This window comes from Tripterygium wilfordii, chromosome 7 (assembly GCF_013401445.1).
Source record: "Tripterygium wilfordii isolate XIE 37 chromosome 7, ASM1340144v1, whole genome shotgun sequence".
In the NCBI taxonomy this organism is placed as follows: domain Eukaryota; kingdom Viridiplantae; phylum Streptophyta; class Magnoliopsida; order Celastrales; family Celastraceae; genus Tripterygium; species Tripterygium wilfordii.
In genome coordinates, this window is record NC_052238.1 from 7,594,504 (window position 1) to 7,610,650 (window position 16,147).

The 16,147-nt window shown below is 37.3% G+C and overlaps 1 protein-coding gene across 1 annotated transcript; it reads right to left on the bottom strand.

The window, feature by feature from the left end:
* Nucleotides 1–228: 228 nt before the first annotated feature.
* On the bottom strand, nucleotides 229–1,891 carry LOC120001562 (inorganic pyrophosphatase 1-like). The gene is made up of 4 exons (XM_038849942.1): nucleotides 1,626–1,891; nucleotides 1,407–1,528; nucleotides 1,093–1,294; nucleotides 229–723 (listed from the first exon to the last, which is right to left on the bottom strand). Exons 1-4 carry the CDS (start codon nucleotides 1,761–1,763, stop codon nucleotides 379–381), a joined length of 807 nt encoding a protein of 268 aa, XP_038705870.1. The 5' UTR covers nucleotides 1,764–1,891; the 3' UTR covers nucleotides 229–378.
* Nucleotides 1,892–16,147: the final 14,256 nt, after the last annotated feature.

Genomic DNA, 16,147 nt, shown 5'->3' on the forward strand with positions numbered 1-16,147 from the left:
GTCACCAAACCCCTAGACCGTTTTCAGTTGCAAATATATATATATATATATATAACAAAAATGTTAGACGTCTCAGCTATTGGGATCACTAGGACGTCTATCTTTTTCGTTTATAAAATGTTTTTTTCTATTTTTATCACCATGAAATTTATGCTTTCTAACCAACCCCAAGTCTGAACCGATATGGTATTTTTAAGTCATGACACAATTCCATCATTCACCATCTCATAATGAAGTTGGAACTCTTATGATCATTTGAGCAGAATCGTTATACATTAATGGATGATCAAGCACTTACATGCTTTTCCGTTTCAAATACGAAAAGATAAAACGAAACAAGAAAAACCGACCTCCATCTGTTAAAATTACGACATACAATTAGTGAGGAACTGAGAGTGGTCTTGGGAAGACAATTGATATTGTCTGCAACTTGTAATCAGAAGAAGGTGAGAACATCTGAGCAGCATCAAAAATTGTTTTAATAATCTGAATCAAAATTCGCTCCATCTCTTCCCCGTCAGTCCACTCATGAGTTTTAGCCTTTATAAGCATTGGATTTCTGCAAATTAAATCCCACACTGGGAAATTCTTCCTTGGCATCACATAATCTCCCTCTGTCAGCTTCAAACTCGGGCAATAATCGCCACTTCCGTCTCCAAGATATATCAATTTCTTCTTCCCTTCAGTAGCTAAAGAAGCTTGAATCCTTTCAATAATCAAACCCTGTTTGTACAAATCATAATCAAAGAAAAAAGATCATTAAACGATAATGTTTACTAATTAATATTAATTGTGGTTCTTTATTCAAAATATAATAATTGTGTTTATATTTTTCTGTTAATTAGTAATTAGATAATATTATTAAAAAAAAAAAACAATCTGCATAATATGTGGAAAGGAAAGAAAAAGGCTAAAGACAAATTTGGAACATATTTGGGACAGCTCAGTGGGGTCGCAGAAAGGAAAGAGGCTAAAGACAAATTTGGAACATGTTCCAGACTTTCTGCATATGCATTAAGATAATCTACACTCAAAATAAAAAGAAAATACTAATTCTATGGGTCATATTTTTATGAATATAAAACTGGGTACCTTGCACATATTGGGAGGGCAAAGAGAGCAACCGTGAGAAGAGTTGGTGAAGTCATGGAAGGGGAAGATCCTCAGCCTCCCTTGTTCATCAACAAAGCCTGGGTTTGTGTTAATCTCCGAGAAGGAATCTGTGAGCCCATGATGCTCCAGAATTGTCTTTATGAAGAATAAATTCGCATCGCTAACTATCCTTAAATCACACCTGCAATTAACAATTATTATAATTATTTATAATCTCCACATAAATATATTAAAATAAGAACACAACATTTACTAATTAAAATTGAAGGATATATGTATTTTTTAATTTATACCCTAAAGCCTTAGCAGATTGGATAGCAGGTATAATCCTGGGATGAATTGGAGTCCGTTTTAGAACCTCCACAATGTCGTCAATGGTTTTGCCCTGTGAATGAAGCTCCTTCATCATCCTGTCCTGCAAATATATATATATATATATATAATCACAATTGATATCAGAAACTTACATAAATGGTGTTAATTATATATCATTAACTGGAGAAGTAACTAACCATGAGAGTGTTCCAGGGCATGGTGGGGAGGAGCTCATTGAACAAATCGGTGGCACCCAGCCCGTCAACCACCCAATTGTCGCTGTCGCAGTCGATAATCGTCTTGTCAAAGTCGAACACCACCACAATTCCGGCCATGGCACCACAAATTAACACCAAGATAATTGATTAAGCACAATTCTTGGCTTATAATATCAGACAATGGTTGAATGTTGTGTATTTATAGGAGATAGAAGAGGGTTTTGTGTAGGAGAAGAGTCACAGTTGCAAAAACGGATTCTTAAAGATGCCCAAAGGAATATTACGTGAAGGTAGTTTCGGTGTTAGTGGGAGGCAACCATACAATCTTTAAGGTCGCTTTAATTCCCAACTCTTTCGATTAGAACACGTTGTCACCGCAGATAGTGCCAGGTATAAAGTTTAACAATAATTTCTAGCCATTCTATGAGATGACTTCCTACACCGAAAGGTTTGAAAGTGTGTATGGGTTTTGGCGTTTTGCTGTATTTGTTCAGTTTTGGAAGAATTAGAGGCTTAAAATGTGGGCATATGCGTGTAAGAATATAAATATAAGAGAATATTCTGGGAGAATTAAAATTTTAGTTGGCCGCCATTGAAACAAGTATAAGAGAATTAAATTTAGTTGGCCACCATTGAAACGCACTTACCACTTAAAGGTAGAATATTCCCAGTAGAATCCTTTTCGTGACTCTAATCTCTTTAACTTTTTGTGGCTGCCTGCTATGTACGCTTCATCTTTCCACAGTCGGATTTAGCTGTGTATTCAAGTTCAATTTGATTTGCTTTCGTCCTCTGGGATTAGAAAATCGGGAAATGTAATATAAGTAACATCTTGACAAATGTTGGACACAAAAATCCAATTAAAATTCTCTTTTCTAATAAATATCTTCTTTTCATATGTGTCTCTTTCAAAAATTAATAATTATATAATCTCATATATGTCCTCATACCTTTCAAAAAATAAATTCTTCTCGGATAGTGACATGTGGTCAGCTGAGATATTAACTAGCATTTATTCTGTTTTTGCTTCCATTGTATCTTTTGCCAAAATCTCCTTCTTCTTTAAGTGTTACTATGCCACTCCAAAGTTCACTCCTTGATGGATAAAATACATAAACCAACAATTTTCACAGGACTTGGAGGAATTACCGGGTTATCGAGTTCGGGTTCCAGCTGGTCACCTGGTAATACTTGATAGAAGGAAGATTAGAAAAAGCAAGAAGAAAGGGGAGCCTGACCCGTGCGATCTTATGCTGCCCCTACCACCTCTCTACACCAGTTTTCCGATCAAGAGAGAGAGCCTATGTTACCCACCTGAGCTTGAAAACCTCGTGTCAACCCCAACCTCCTTCCCAGCAAGCTACCAAGATAGGTGGTTGTTAGATAATGGCAAAAATCATCTCACCAACTTGACCCGGGATCTCTCAAGTTAGAATCGGACCTTCTTCTTGGTTGTGTTTCAGTACCAAGTTCTCTTCCTCTTAAACCTCTACATCTCCGCCTCTTATATATCTTTCTTTCTATCCTTTTTGAGTTTTTCTTCTAATATTAGCTTGGAGAATGGGGCCTTGACTTGTTGATGCCTGTGTTTTATTTCTTCTTTACTTTTTTATGGTTATATATTTTTACTTTGTTAAAAGTTAAAGCTGAGTGCTTGTAAAAAAACTTAAACATGACAGCTTTATCTCAAATTTCAAGACTACACATATCCCACATTGTAAAAACACGGAAACAAGTACAAGAGATAGGCTTCAAAAACCCAATAAAGTCCATTAAAACATTTCTTTCTTTCTAATGTTTTTTTTAATCGGGTTATCGGGTGACCCGATAACTCAAAAATCATAAAATTATTGACCCGAGACCCGACTCTATTAGCTCATCAGGTTGGGTTTGGCCCGAATTGGTAAAAGGATTTTTGGGTCGGTCTGGGTCACCAAGTCGGTTCAGGTTTGCATACCCAATGAACACCCTTAGATATTGTCCCAGAATCAAGTCAGGGTTTCCACGTCTACGCACCAATGTATATTGCTCCAGATCCCTGTTTTTGCGTAGTATACCTCTTAGAGCTCTTATAGACAAAATTCTTTATTTTCTCTCTCTTGAACAACGAATTCCTAAAATAATCCTTAAACTATTTGGCATCGAGCGATTTGGAAGCATCCTATAAATTCTACAAACCTCAGCCAGCAAATCAGGGACTGGAAATCTCGAACTTATTTTGAACATAGCCAAATGAAAACTTACCACCTAAGAACCACGTATGTGCTCCTTCCTCATCTAATGCCGATATAATTCCAATAGTCTCAGGAATCTTGTATTTTTATCGTAGGCGGCCCGTGTTTGCCATTGCCAAAATTGATTTTGGATTCAAAGCCTTGGGCAGTATCGGTCCTACAATAGTGTCATGTCTTTCCAATTTGACTTCTTCTTCTACCTCTTTTGATTGAGACCTAGACACAGAGATGTCTCCTCCATTAGAAGTTTATGTTGAAGAATCAGAACTAGTAGCAAAAGCCTTTGGAATTTCTACCTCATTTTCACTCTCATTCCCAGACTCCACATCGCTCAAACTAGCCATACTCATAAATCAAAAAACAAACAAGATTGAGGATTACCTTTTGCAAAGAACACATGAAATTCTGGGCAAGAGCTTTCTCTCACTTTAAAGACTCAAAATTTCAAAATAAGGGACAGAAAACCTTAAGTTTTGAATTTAAATTGGGGACACAACTCTCTAAGAAAACCTATCATTAGTTTTCATGGCTTTCGAAATGACACCCATATGAAACGATGCATTTTGTCTTGAAAGACAGATTGCATCTCTTTAATACTTAACACGACTCTATGCCATTTAATGCACATATTTTATTTTACACGTGCCATAGTGAAAATGACATCTTTATAATTTATTACGGCGTAATAAAAACCATGTATTTATTATTAGACGTGAAATTACATTAAATAACCCTAAAATACATACGTATTTGTTACATATTTATTTCACTTTGTGGTGGAGTTTGACTCTGCCATTCTAATGGCAGCCATCATTTCGGATTCTTTCCAATGTTCATCCTTTAGTCACTTGACTGATGCTATTAGAGAGGTTGTGGTTTCCATGGGACATGTAAAGTTTCAACATGCTAGGAGAACTTGTAATACAGTTGCTCATATTCTAGCAAAGAAAGCTCTAGAGTTGGGGTATTTCTCTGTGTGGTTGGAAGAGGTTCTAGCCTGTGTAGCTTCTGCCCTTGCAAAGGACTATGTAATCTCTCTTCATATTAGTTAATTTACCTCTTTTGTTTCTTATAAAAAAAAAAGAGATATAAATGTTTTAATTTCGTGATTTTCTCACCTTTGATTCGCCAAAACATTTTAATATTTTTTTACATGTGACATAATTAAAAGAAATTCTCTCCTTTTTCCAGGTGGCATTTAGGACTTTCCACAAATTGTAGTGTCCAAAAAGATACAACAAGTCCATGAATGTCTAACATGGGTTTAAGCCCAATATCCTTGTCTATTTTGCAGGTCTATCAAATCAGGGCCCATGCCCCACCAACCACTCATTCATACGTGATGAAGCTTCACACCATTAAAGGTCATGACAACTTGCATCATGTCTTCTACTCACAACAGACGACACACCAATCTATAAGACTAACATCTGGCTGCAACAAGGTGTCACAATCTAACAAAGGCCTAACAACCGCCCAGCATTACACCAATTATCAACCTTCTAGCCGCCAGGCATCATTCCAACTTGCCGTTTGTTCCCATGTACAAACCAGTTACAAACTGGTTCCTTGGGTGTGAACAGCATGACAACTCTATCATAACCCCACTTGATAGGTTTGATGACCTCATATTTGATTATTCTTTTCTTACATTGTCAGTTAAAGCATGCATATGCATTTTCTATAAAGATACTTTCCTCTTATCTCCTTGTAACATGTGGCAAGTCTACATTCCCTCCAACTGACTAGCCTATCTAACCATGTTATTTTTCACCACTTTATAAATCTTACTTTACCACTTTCCAAAGACCACCTTTCACTGTCAAACACCTACTTGCATGAACTCAAGTTCCAAGACATTACTTTTATCAAATAGTAACATACCACTTATTGTATGGACATCTATAAATAGTCTTTCCCCTCTTTGGGAGAGGCAATCACAAATAAGCCTAAACACCTAACCTAAACTCCATATCATAATTCTCTGCCAAAATACTCAGCCCAAACACTATCCTTTGCAATCCATAATAATTCTCTTTTTAATCCTCATTAATGACTTGATCGTCGGAGTCTCTTCAATCAACCCCACCCAGTCCAGTCTGAGAGCTTCTAATGATTCAGCTCTTTGAAGTGTTGTAGGACCCATTGATTATTGACGACCCTGCATTAACGAAAGTTGACTATTCAATGATTATAGGTTTAGGCGCTTACAATATTGATCTAATTGACAAGGTAAATAAGTATATTGGCTCCTGTTTAAAAAAGTAAAGATTTACAAGAGTTGAAGTATTTTTTGGAATTGGAAATCGACAAAACTAATGAGGAGATTACTATGCCAAAGAAAATATATATTGGATTTGGTTATTGACTATGATTTCATGGATTGTAAAGAAATGTACACTCCAATGGATACCAGCTCCAAAAGGTCCATCTCTGGAATAACCCACGATGTACATAAGGCTAGTTAGGAAGCCAATGTATCTAACTTTAACAAGGCAGAATATCACCTACACTATAAGCAACGTGAGCTAGTTCATGAAGACTCCTACATATCAACATCTCAAGGCTACTCATAGAGTTCTTACATATCTTAACGGAACTTCAAATCAAGGACTTCAGTTTCCTTCTCCTTCTGGCCAAACTACATATCTTGATGCCTTCTATGATGCTGATTGAGGAGCTTGTGCAAATACCAGAAGGTCCATCATAGCTTATAGAATCTCTCTCGAAAATGCATTGGTCGCATGGAGGTCTAAGAAACAGCAGACAGTTTTCAAGTCTTTAGCTAAAGCCAAGTATAGATCCATAGCCTTAGTCACCAGTGAACTGTTATGGATTAATGTAGTGCTCAATGAGTTGTAGAACCCCATAAGAAGACATATTTCATTATATTGTGACAGCAATGTTGCTATACATATAGCTACTGGCGATTTGATTTTCTGCACGATTGACACGCCGACTCTTGATCCCAGAAATGACATGGATGGTGAATCTTTTTACCTGCAAGATAAGAAGCGACATCCTTTCGTGGCCCAGAGGATTTTTCTTCTCCTTTTGTTTAGCATCATTATCTTTCACCTTATTCTCTTCCGCCGTCTTCTCTTTATCTATGAATTCTTGGAGGAGTCCATGACGAATCAATTCCTCCAAGTGCCACTTCAAATTCTTACAGTCTTTAGTCCTATGATCATTCTCCTGATGATAGGTGCAAAATTTATGCTAGTCTCATGAGGATGGATCACCTACCATCTTCAACGACCATTTGAAATATGACTCTTCTGTAATCTGTGAAAGAATTTTGTAGATCGGCTCCTTGAACACATGTTCAATTGCTTCGTAAGCAGTCCTTTGACCTTTTTGAATTTTTCCTCTCCCAATTGGCCATCTATGCCTTCCTATCTCCTCTTTGCACCCCATCCCACGAGGCTATATCCTGACGATCCCCTTGCTGCTAGTCTTCCTCCAGCTTCTCATATTTTTTATCCTATCCTAAAGAGCCACTATGCTATTTGGTAGAGCCATGGTCAAGCTCTCCCATAGCTATGGTATCTGGCAGTCCTAGTCAAAAGGTGGCGACTGTGGTCTTCTCATCACAATCTTTAATATCAGCATACATGTTTGAATAACGAGATGTATATGCCCTCAGAGTCTCTCCCTTCCTCAACTACAAGGCAAACAGTGTGTCCAAAGTCGCTAGCTCCTTATTATTGGTAACGAATCTCGACACAAAAGATCACGATAGCTCCTTCCAAAATGAATTCTCCGAGAGCAGGTGAAACCAGTTAATGGATGTTCTCCCTGGGCTGGAGGGAAATATATTGCATCTCATTGCATCTCTATCCACCCACAATGCCATCTTATGGGTATAATGGGAAATATGAGCCACAAGATGCGACTTTTCGTCATAGGCTTCAAACGTTGGGGGTGCAAACTTTGCTAGTGGATTCTCGTACCTAATGGATTTAACAAAAAGTGTCACAGTCATTCTCTTCAAAGTCTGCTCAGCTTTCTTCTAAGCACTCTATAATGCCTCATTAGTTGCCTTCCATGTACTCCTCTAAGACTTCTCCATGCTCCCAGACCTAGATAGGCGAACCCAAGACATTTCATCCTTTCACCTCTCATTCTTCTTGCTGGACTCAGGAATATGGAGCGGCGTCTTTACATCCTAGTCATGGGGGAACACCCCTACATTCTTTTAGGTAAGGGACTCATTCTTCTCCTAGATCACCCCGTACTCTTACTCTCATGGTTTTGGAGTCGTCCTAGGCTATCTTCCTCCACTCTTCTTCCTATGTTTAGGTCTGCTGGATCAATGACACTCGCCAGTCACTCGCCGTTGCTTGTGGTGCACCACTTCCTCACTTTCTCCTTCAAGAGATATCCTTCCTCCATCTCTCTTGATACTTCTTTGCCTCTCTCTAACTTCTTTGAAAGGAGGCACATCCTCCAAATCTCTCCCTGGAGTCCTAGGCATGATGTTGTAGTGTAGAGATTCATTAGATCAAAACTCGATTTCCATAGACAACCCTAAATTATTGGTGCGTTTCTACGTGATTGACACGTGGACTCTTGATCCCATGGAATGACGAGGATGGTGAACCTCCGTACTTGCAAGACAATAATCGATGACCCTTTATGGCCCGAGGGTACTCCGTCGCTCAAGTCAAAATCTTTCAAAGAAAGAAATCAAAGAGCTTCAGTAGTGAATTTTTTAGTGCTTATCTCATTTTTAGGTGTAATTCTCCTTTTATAGTTGTTGTGGAGTTTATCTGTTGGGATTTTCTTATCTCGAATTTTTTTTGATCACGTTCTTTGAAATTTGAGTTCAATGATTCCTCTCCATCTCATGGTTTGAATATGAATACTCTGGATTTAACCTGAGAAAACTTCTCCTTATCTAATGATAAGTATGTAAATACCGATCATTTTGGTAGTTAATCATCTCTCTTAAGCCTCTATTTATAATAAATTTAGCATGTTTATGGGATGTTATGCTTTCTGTAGGGAAAATTCGGGTTTGGATGAAAAACGGCGAAAAAGGGGCTGAATTGGAGAAAATGTCTACTGACCTTTGTGTGTTTAAATGGTCATAACTTTCTATAAAGTTATTGAAATCGAGTGAAACAAAAGGAATTGGAAACTAGACATCTCAAGCTTCCCATAGACACCAAAATCACTCATATCAGAGGTCATATGGAGAAGTTATGGTCATTTGAAATTTCCCAGGGTAGATCCAGAGATTTTAGTGAAGAAGTGTGCCTAGGCGAGGTGCGCTTAGGCGCAGCATTTATGCACGCCTAGAATAATCCCATCCGCCCAGTCTAGGGAGCATTGATTTGGAGAGAACTGAAAATATGAGCTTGCGCCTAGGTGGGATTACAACACGCTTAGGCGCACAAAACAGCTTTTGGTTCAGCTTTAATTCACGTTTTGCCCTAGCCGCAAAACACTTTTTGACACTTCGAATAGACTTTGTGGAGAACGGAAATAGAGGGGAAAGGTTATTCTTGGAGCTAGGAGGAGAGATTCTTCTGCTCAACTTGGATCTTCTCACCTCATTGGGTTTATTCATGTTTTTCTCATCTATCTTCTTGTGTTTTTCTCTCCCTATGTGTAACTAAACTACTTGTTCCAAGGCTAGGATGAAGCCTTGGGTTGAATGATTTGTATTTGACTTTGATTCACATATATAATAGCTGATTAATGGGTATAAATCTTGTGTTTCTGTGCTTGATTGCAAGCTCTTTATACTCCTAGAGTTTGATCACCACTTAGGGTATGAATGAAATTGTTTGTTGAATCTACTTAGATGGTAAAATGTCAAGTAGGTTATGCTTCTTGAAACCCATGATTATGAATGTGTCTCCATTTAATTAGGTGACAATTTGTATGAATCCTTATCTCCATGGAACTTCATTAATTCTTATGCATGTTTAGACCAATAAGATGACTAAAATGTGTTAGTAACATCCAATCTAGACCAATGAGATGGCTAGTAATTGATTTTATAGAGATTTGACCTAGGTGCGCTAGTACCGACCTAGGTACGGGTTCGTTATTCCCGGATTGCTATTTGTGTGTGTGAATTGGTTTTGTTTGCAAATCAGTGACCCATGGTTGATTTCAAAGCCTTGGTGCTTCTTTCTCATCTTGAATCTCATTCCATTTCATCTAGCTTGTTTAGTGATAAATTGTATTATCATCATTTGCATTATTGTTTAGAAAATAAAATACCAAAAATAACATCTTAATTTCTTGTTTTCTTTAGTCTAAGTTGAAACCAAATCAAAGCTTGATTGGAATTTTACTCTTTTGCATTGTCCATACATACATGCAAGTATACATTTGGATTAGACATAACTCCGTCCCTATGGATTCGACCCTTGCTTATCATTGTGCTATAGTTGCCGACTAGTACACTTGCTAGTAAGGTTAATTAAGACCCAACATCTAACCTCATGTAGGGAAACTCCTACGTAGTTCTTTCCTTGCCAAGTGTCGTGCTGAATTTTTATCCATCCAAAAATAGATGGTAAGATTCGTACTCGCTTTCAGTAACTAAAGAGGTTATGAGTTCTAGCAGTGAGAGAGGTGGGAAAATAAGAATATTTTCAAATAAAACCTTGAGGGGAAGGGTAAGAAAACCAGCTGAGGTACCCCAGAGCGAACAATACCTGGATGCCGAAAATAGCATCCACAGCTACAAATCTTGTCTATCATGAGAGAGCAAAACACATTGAAATTGATTGCCATTTTTTTTAGAGAAATAGTTGAGAAGAAGCTAATAGAGTTAAGTATGTTTGAACTTCTCACACAATTTGCTGACATGTTAGCAAAACCTATGACTTTTTCTAAGTTTCAGGAATTCATGTCCTAAGCTTAACATAGTGTAGGTCCTTATTAAGCTTGAAGGGAGTGTTAAGCAATGTTGTGAGAATCGGACTTACTCGATCGATCAGACCAAAAAATCGATGACTCAGCTATCAAGCCGGCACTATTCTGTCAATATTACCATTTGACCCTGTAAAATCGATAAAATTGAGCCGTTGGATCGGAAACCCGATGACCCGGCTGGTTTTACCTGAACTGGAGAGGTTATTTTTCAGAGTTAAATAACTACAAAACATTGTGCCTGTTTGGCAGTGTGTTTCACTGCTTTTCTTGGCTGTGGTGACGTGCACCATAGTTTTTTTTGTGACACGCCAAACGCATTTTGTCAGCAGAACTCACCTTACAGCACCACAATTTTTTACCTCACAGCACCTTACCTCACAACACCAAAATATAAACACTCACAAACGCTTTATACTGTAATGTAAAATACTTTAGGTCAAGTACTTTATTTTATATTAGTATACAATGCAAACATTAAGTGATTTTATATTAATATTATTATTCATTTAATTTAACCGTAATTTAGATATACCAAACGCACCTCACCACAATTTTAAAAGTGATGCGCCAAACAGTTTCTGCGTTTGAACTCACTTCACAATACCATAGTTTTATACCGCACAGCACAGCACAGCAGTTCACAGCACTCCCAAACAGCTACATTGAATTCTTTTGTAATTTCATTATATGTATTTCATTTTTTTACATATAATATGATAATATCAATATATGTATATTAATTATCATTTATCAACCAAGCATAGAGAAAAAGACTCGTACTCTAACATTGAAGTATCTTCCTTCCCATATTAGATATCCCTATTTGGGAGATTTTGACACTTTATCGGTTATTATTTCTACGGAATTGAGTAAAAAGGAGGATGGCAAGCTTCTAAGAGTGTTGAGGGAGCACAAAATGGCATTGGGATGGACAATGGTGGATATTAGGGCAATTAACTCTTTTATGTGTATGCACCGCATTTTGATGGAGGAGGACTATAAATCCTCGGTAGAGCATCAATGCCCACTAAATCCTAACATGAAAGAGGTAGTGAAAGCTAAAATTTTTAAAATTGATTTATGCAGGAATTATTCATCTTATCTCAAATAGTAGTTGGGTGAGTCCAGTTCAAGTTGTGCCAAAGAAATGTGGGATCATCGTGGTGAAGAATGAGAAAAATGAGTTGATTCCTACCAGTACCACCACCAGATGGTGAGTTTGCATTGATTATGGGAAGCTCAACAATGCCACCAGGAATGATCACTTTCCTTTGCCCTTTATTGATCAAATGTTGGAGAGGCTTGTGAGGCACTCTTACTAAATTCCTATTGCTTTGGAAGGTCAAGAGAAAATTACTACCTTCACATGTTCTTTTGGCACTTTCGCTTACAAAAGGATGCCATTTGGGTTGTGTAATGCCCTGGCTACTTTTCAGTTATGCATGATGATTATATTCTCTGACATGGTAGAGTGCACCATTGAGGTATTCATGGAAGATTTTTCTCTTTTCGATACTTCCTTTGATTCATGTTTGAAGAATTTATCCTTGGTACTCCAAAGATGTGAAGAGACTAATCTTGTCCTTAATTGAGAGAAATGCCCCTTTATGGTGCAAGAAGGAATAATCTTGGGACATTGTATCTCCGAAAAGGGCATTGAGGTAGATAGAGCCAAGATTGAAACCATTGAGAAGCTTCCTCCATCTACATTGATTAGAGAAGTTAGAAGCTTTTTGGGGCATGTAGGGTTTTATAGGAAATTCATCAAAAACTTCTAAAAAATCACCATGCCTTTATGTGGTTTATTGTTGAAAGATGCAAAGTTCCACTTCACCAAAAAATGTTTGGAAGCCTATATTACTCTCAAAAAGAGACTTACCATTGCTCCTATTATCACTTCTTCGGATAGGGATATCCCATTTGTACGCAATGGGGGCGGTTCTAGGCCAAAGGAAGAATAAAATTCTTCATGTGATATATTATGCTAGCCGCACCCTAAATGATGCCCAACTTAACTACATCACCCCGAGAAGGAACTCTTAGCGGTTGTCTTTGCAGTAGACAAATTACGCTCATACTTGATTGGCTCCAAGGTGATTGTTTATACCAGTCATGTGGCTTTGAGATACTTTTTGAGTAAAAAAAAGCCAAGCCAAGACTGATTCGATGGGTGTTGCTTTTACAAGAATTTGATCTAGAGATAAAAGACAAGAAAGGTTTCAAAAATGTTGTGGCAAACCATTTATCTAGATTGCTTGAAGGCCGGGAGGAGGCGACTATTCCCTTCAAGGAGACCTTTCCGGATGAGCAACTATTTGCCATTCAATCATCATATATTCCTTGGTGTGCCAATTATGTGAACTACTTGGCCAAGGAAATTTTGCCTCCGGATTTATCTTCTCACCAAAAGAAGCGGTTCATTCATCTTGTTCGATTTTATTATTGGGATGAACCCTTCTTATGGAAGCATTGTGCGGATCAAGTTATTAGAATGTGTGTGCCGTAAGAGGAGATTGCCATTCACTTCCTTATGGAGGGCACTTTGGGGAAAACAAGATTGCTTCCAAGGTTTTGCAATCCAGATTTTATTGGCCAACACTATTCAAGGATGCCTACTCCTTTGTGTTAACTTGTGATGATTGCCAACGGACGGGGAATATCTCTAACCAAAATCAAATACCTTTGACTAATATTCTTGAAATGGAGCTTTTTGATGTGTGGGGCATTGATTTCATGGGGCCTTTTCCAAAGTTCTTGAACAATCAATATATTCTTGTGGGGGTGGACTAAATGGGTGGAAGCAATTGTCTTACCTACTAATGACTCAAAAGGAGTGCTCAAGTTCTTGAGGAGAAATATTTTCACTAGGTTCGGGACTCCCCGGGCCATTATTAGTGATGGAGGCACTCATTTTTACAATCGGCAATTCAAAACTTTGCTTGCCAAATATAGGATCACTCACAAGGTTGCCACTCCTTATCATCCTCAAACTAGTGGGCAAGTAGAGATTTCCAATAGGGATTTAAAAGAAAATTCTTGGAAAGGTGGTTGGGACTTCATGAAAGCATCAAAGTAGACCGTTGTACTCTATTTAGATTGGGCTTTGAAACTTGATGATGCCTTGTCGGCCTACCTTATGGCATTTAAAACTCCTCTTGGAATGTCTTCATTTCAGTAAGTCTTTGGGAAAGCTTGTCATCTCCCAATGGAATTGGAGCATAAAGCCTTTTGGGCAGTCAAATTCTTGAATTTTGATATGGCTTCGACGAAGGAAAAATGTACTCTACAATTGAATGAGTTAGAAGAATTGTGCCTTGAAACCTATGAGAAAGCCAAAATTTATAAAGAGAAGACAAAGAAATGGCATGATAGCCGCATTGTATGCAAAGAATTCCAAGTTCGGCATTCAAGTCTCGTATTCGGTTATTTCTTGGGAAGCTAAAATCAAGATGGTCAGGTCCCTTTACTATTACCGTAGTTTTCCCACATGGAGCCATTGAGATTAAGTATGTGGTGATTTGGGGACAACCTTTTTAGGTGTATGGGCAAAGATTGAAGCCCTACTATGAAGCTGAATTTTCTGTGAGGAATGATTTTCTTCCTCTCCAAGATTCACAATGAGCAAACAAGAAGTCTGGCCATCGACTATAAACTAGGCACTTGTTGAAAGGCAATCTAGCCGAGGTAACTCCATCCCAATTCCATTCTTTTCTGAAACTATAGGTTCCTATCTCCCCTAAGGAATTGTATATTTCAGTCGGAATAGAATTTGTTTTACAAGTCCAATTATAATTTTATCCAATTACGGTCAATAAGAAAATGAAGAAAAGTATAAATAGATGGCAAATATTGTTGAGAATAGCCATTCTCTTTATCCTTATCTTCATCATTGGCACCAGTCAATCTACAGATTAGCTCCAGTTCAAGTGTAGTCAGTTCCGATTCAAGACTTCTAGAAGCTCCTCTTACGCTGCCATGCCTCAACAACCTAGATTTCACTCTCTCTTCTCACCAAAGAGAGTGAAAAATTTTACCCAATTATAGCATCTCTAATGGCAAACATCAAAATGAGGCATCAAAACACTCATTTAATTACTGTTACAGTACTCTAATACCTCATTTGATTTCTGAAAAAGTTAACAACTCCAACCCAAATAACTAAATGAGTAACCATTTTTCAAACCCATTTTAAATAGCCCATTATAACAAAGCACATGTTCAATATTAAAAAAAAATTGGTTAAAAATATTTAGGATGAAATTCAAACCAAAAACACGTTTTCAAAATTTTCTTAACATGCAAGTTTCGTACGTGCATGCATACTTATGCATAATATGATTATTAAAGATGAAAGTGTTCCTACTAAACATTGATTTTGATGATGCAACTCCTAACATACAAGTTTCGTATGTCATACAATTAAGTTTAGGGAGTTCCTACAAACTCACCATGATATAAGAGACATCACAACTCACTCCCAACTCTAGTTAGATTTTGTTGATGATGTGTGGAATTTACATGACGTAAAATGAGAGTATCATTTCAGTATGTGTCTTATTTTAATATATACTAGGTTAATGTTATATCAATATTATTTTTAAGTGTGCCATTTTAACTAAATGAATTGTTTATCTAATGGTCTCATTTTATCTAATTAAGCTAACTTTGATGTGATATATAGGCTAACTTTGATGGACTAACCTTATATGGGCTAACTTTAACTATAAAGCACAAAATATTGAATGACCCGTATTTATATAGATACTTATCTTGTTTATAATGGAATGACCCATATTAAATGCAAGGTTGTCATAATCATACTGGACTGGCTGATCGAATCGGTCCAACCAGTGACCGGGCACTTATCCAGTCCGGTTTATGTGTCAAAATCGATGATCTCATGAATTGAAATTTTCAATTGAACTGATTAGAATCGATCGATTTTGAACCGGTTCGGTTCATTTGTTTAACCATCTAAGTTATGAGACTATCTTTGTTTAAAGGAACATTTTATTTGAATATATGGTATTTTATAAAAGTTCCCTTACATATTATAATGTATATAATGTAGATATGTACTAAAGTATGTTCGAACCTCAGTTGACCATTAAACCATGAATTGAAGATTTTTCTAGTTCGATGACCTAAACCTTGATTAAATGGCCCATACATTGTCCCTTTCTAAATCCTTCTTCTTGTACAAAAAATAATCTGCAAAACCCATTTATCATAGAGACGAACCAGATCAGACAAGGGAAACCCATCGATTTTCAGATAAGAAGATCTCACCCAAGGGTTTTACATCCTTTGACGCCATGATTTGGATCCCTTGAGTTTCTCTCTCCTCAATAACAAATTTTGCATCCAAAA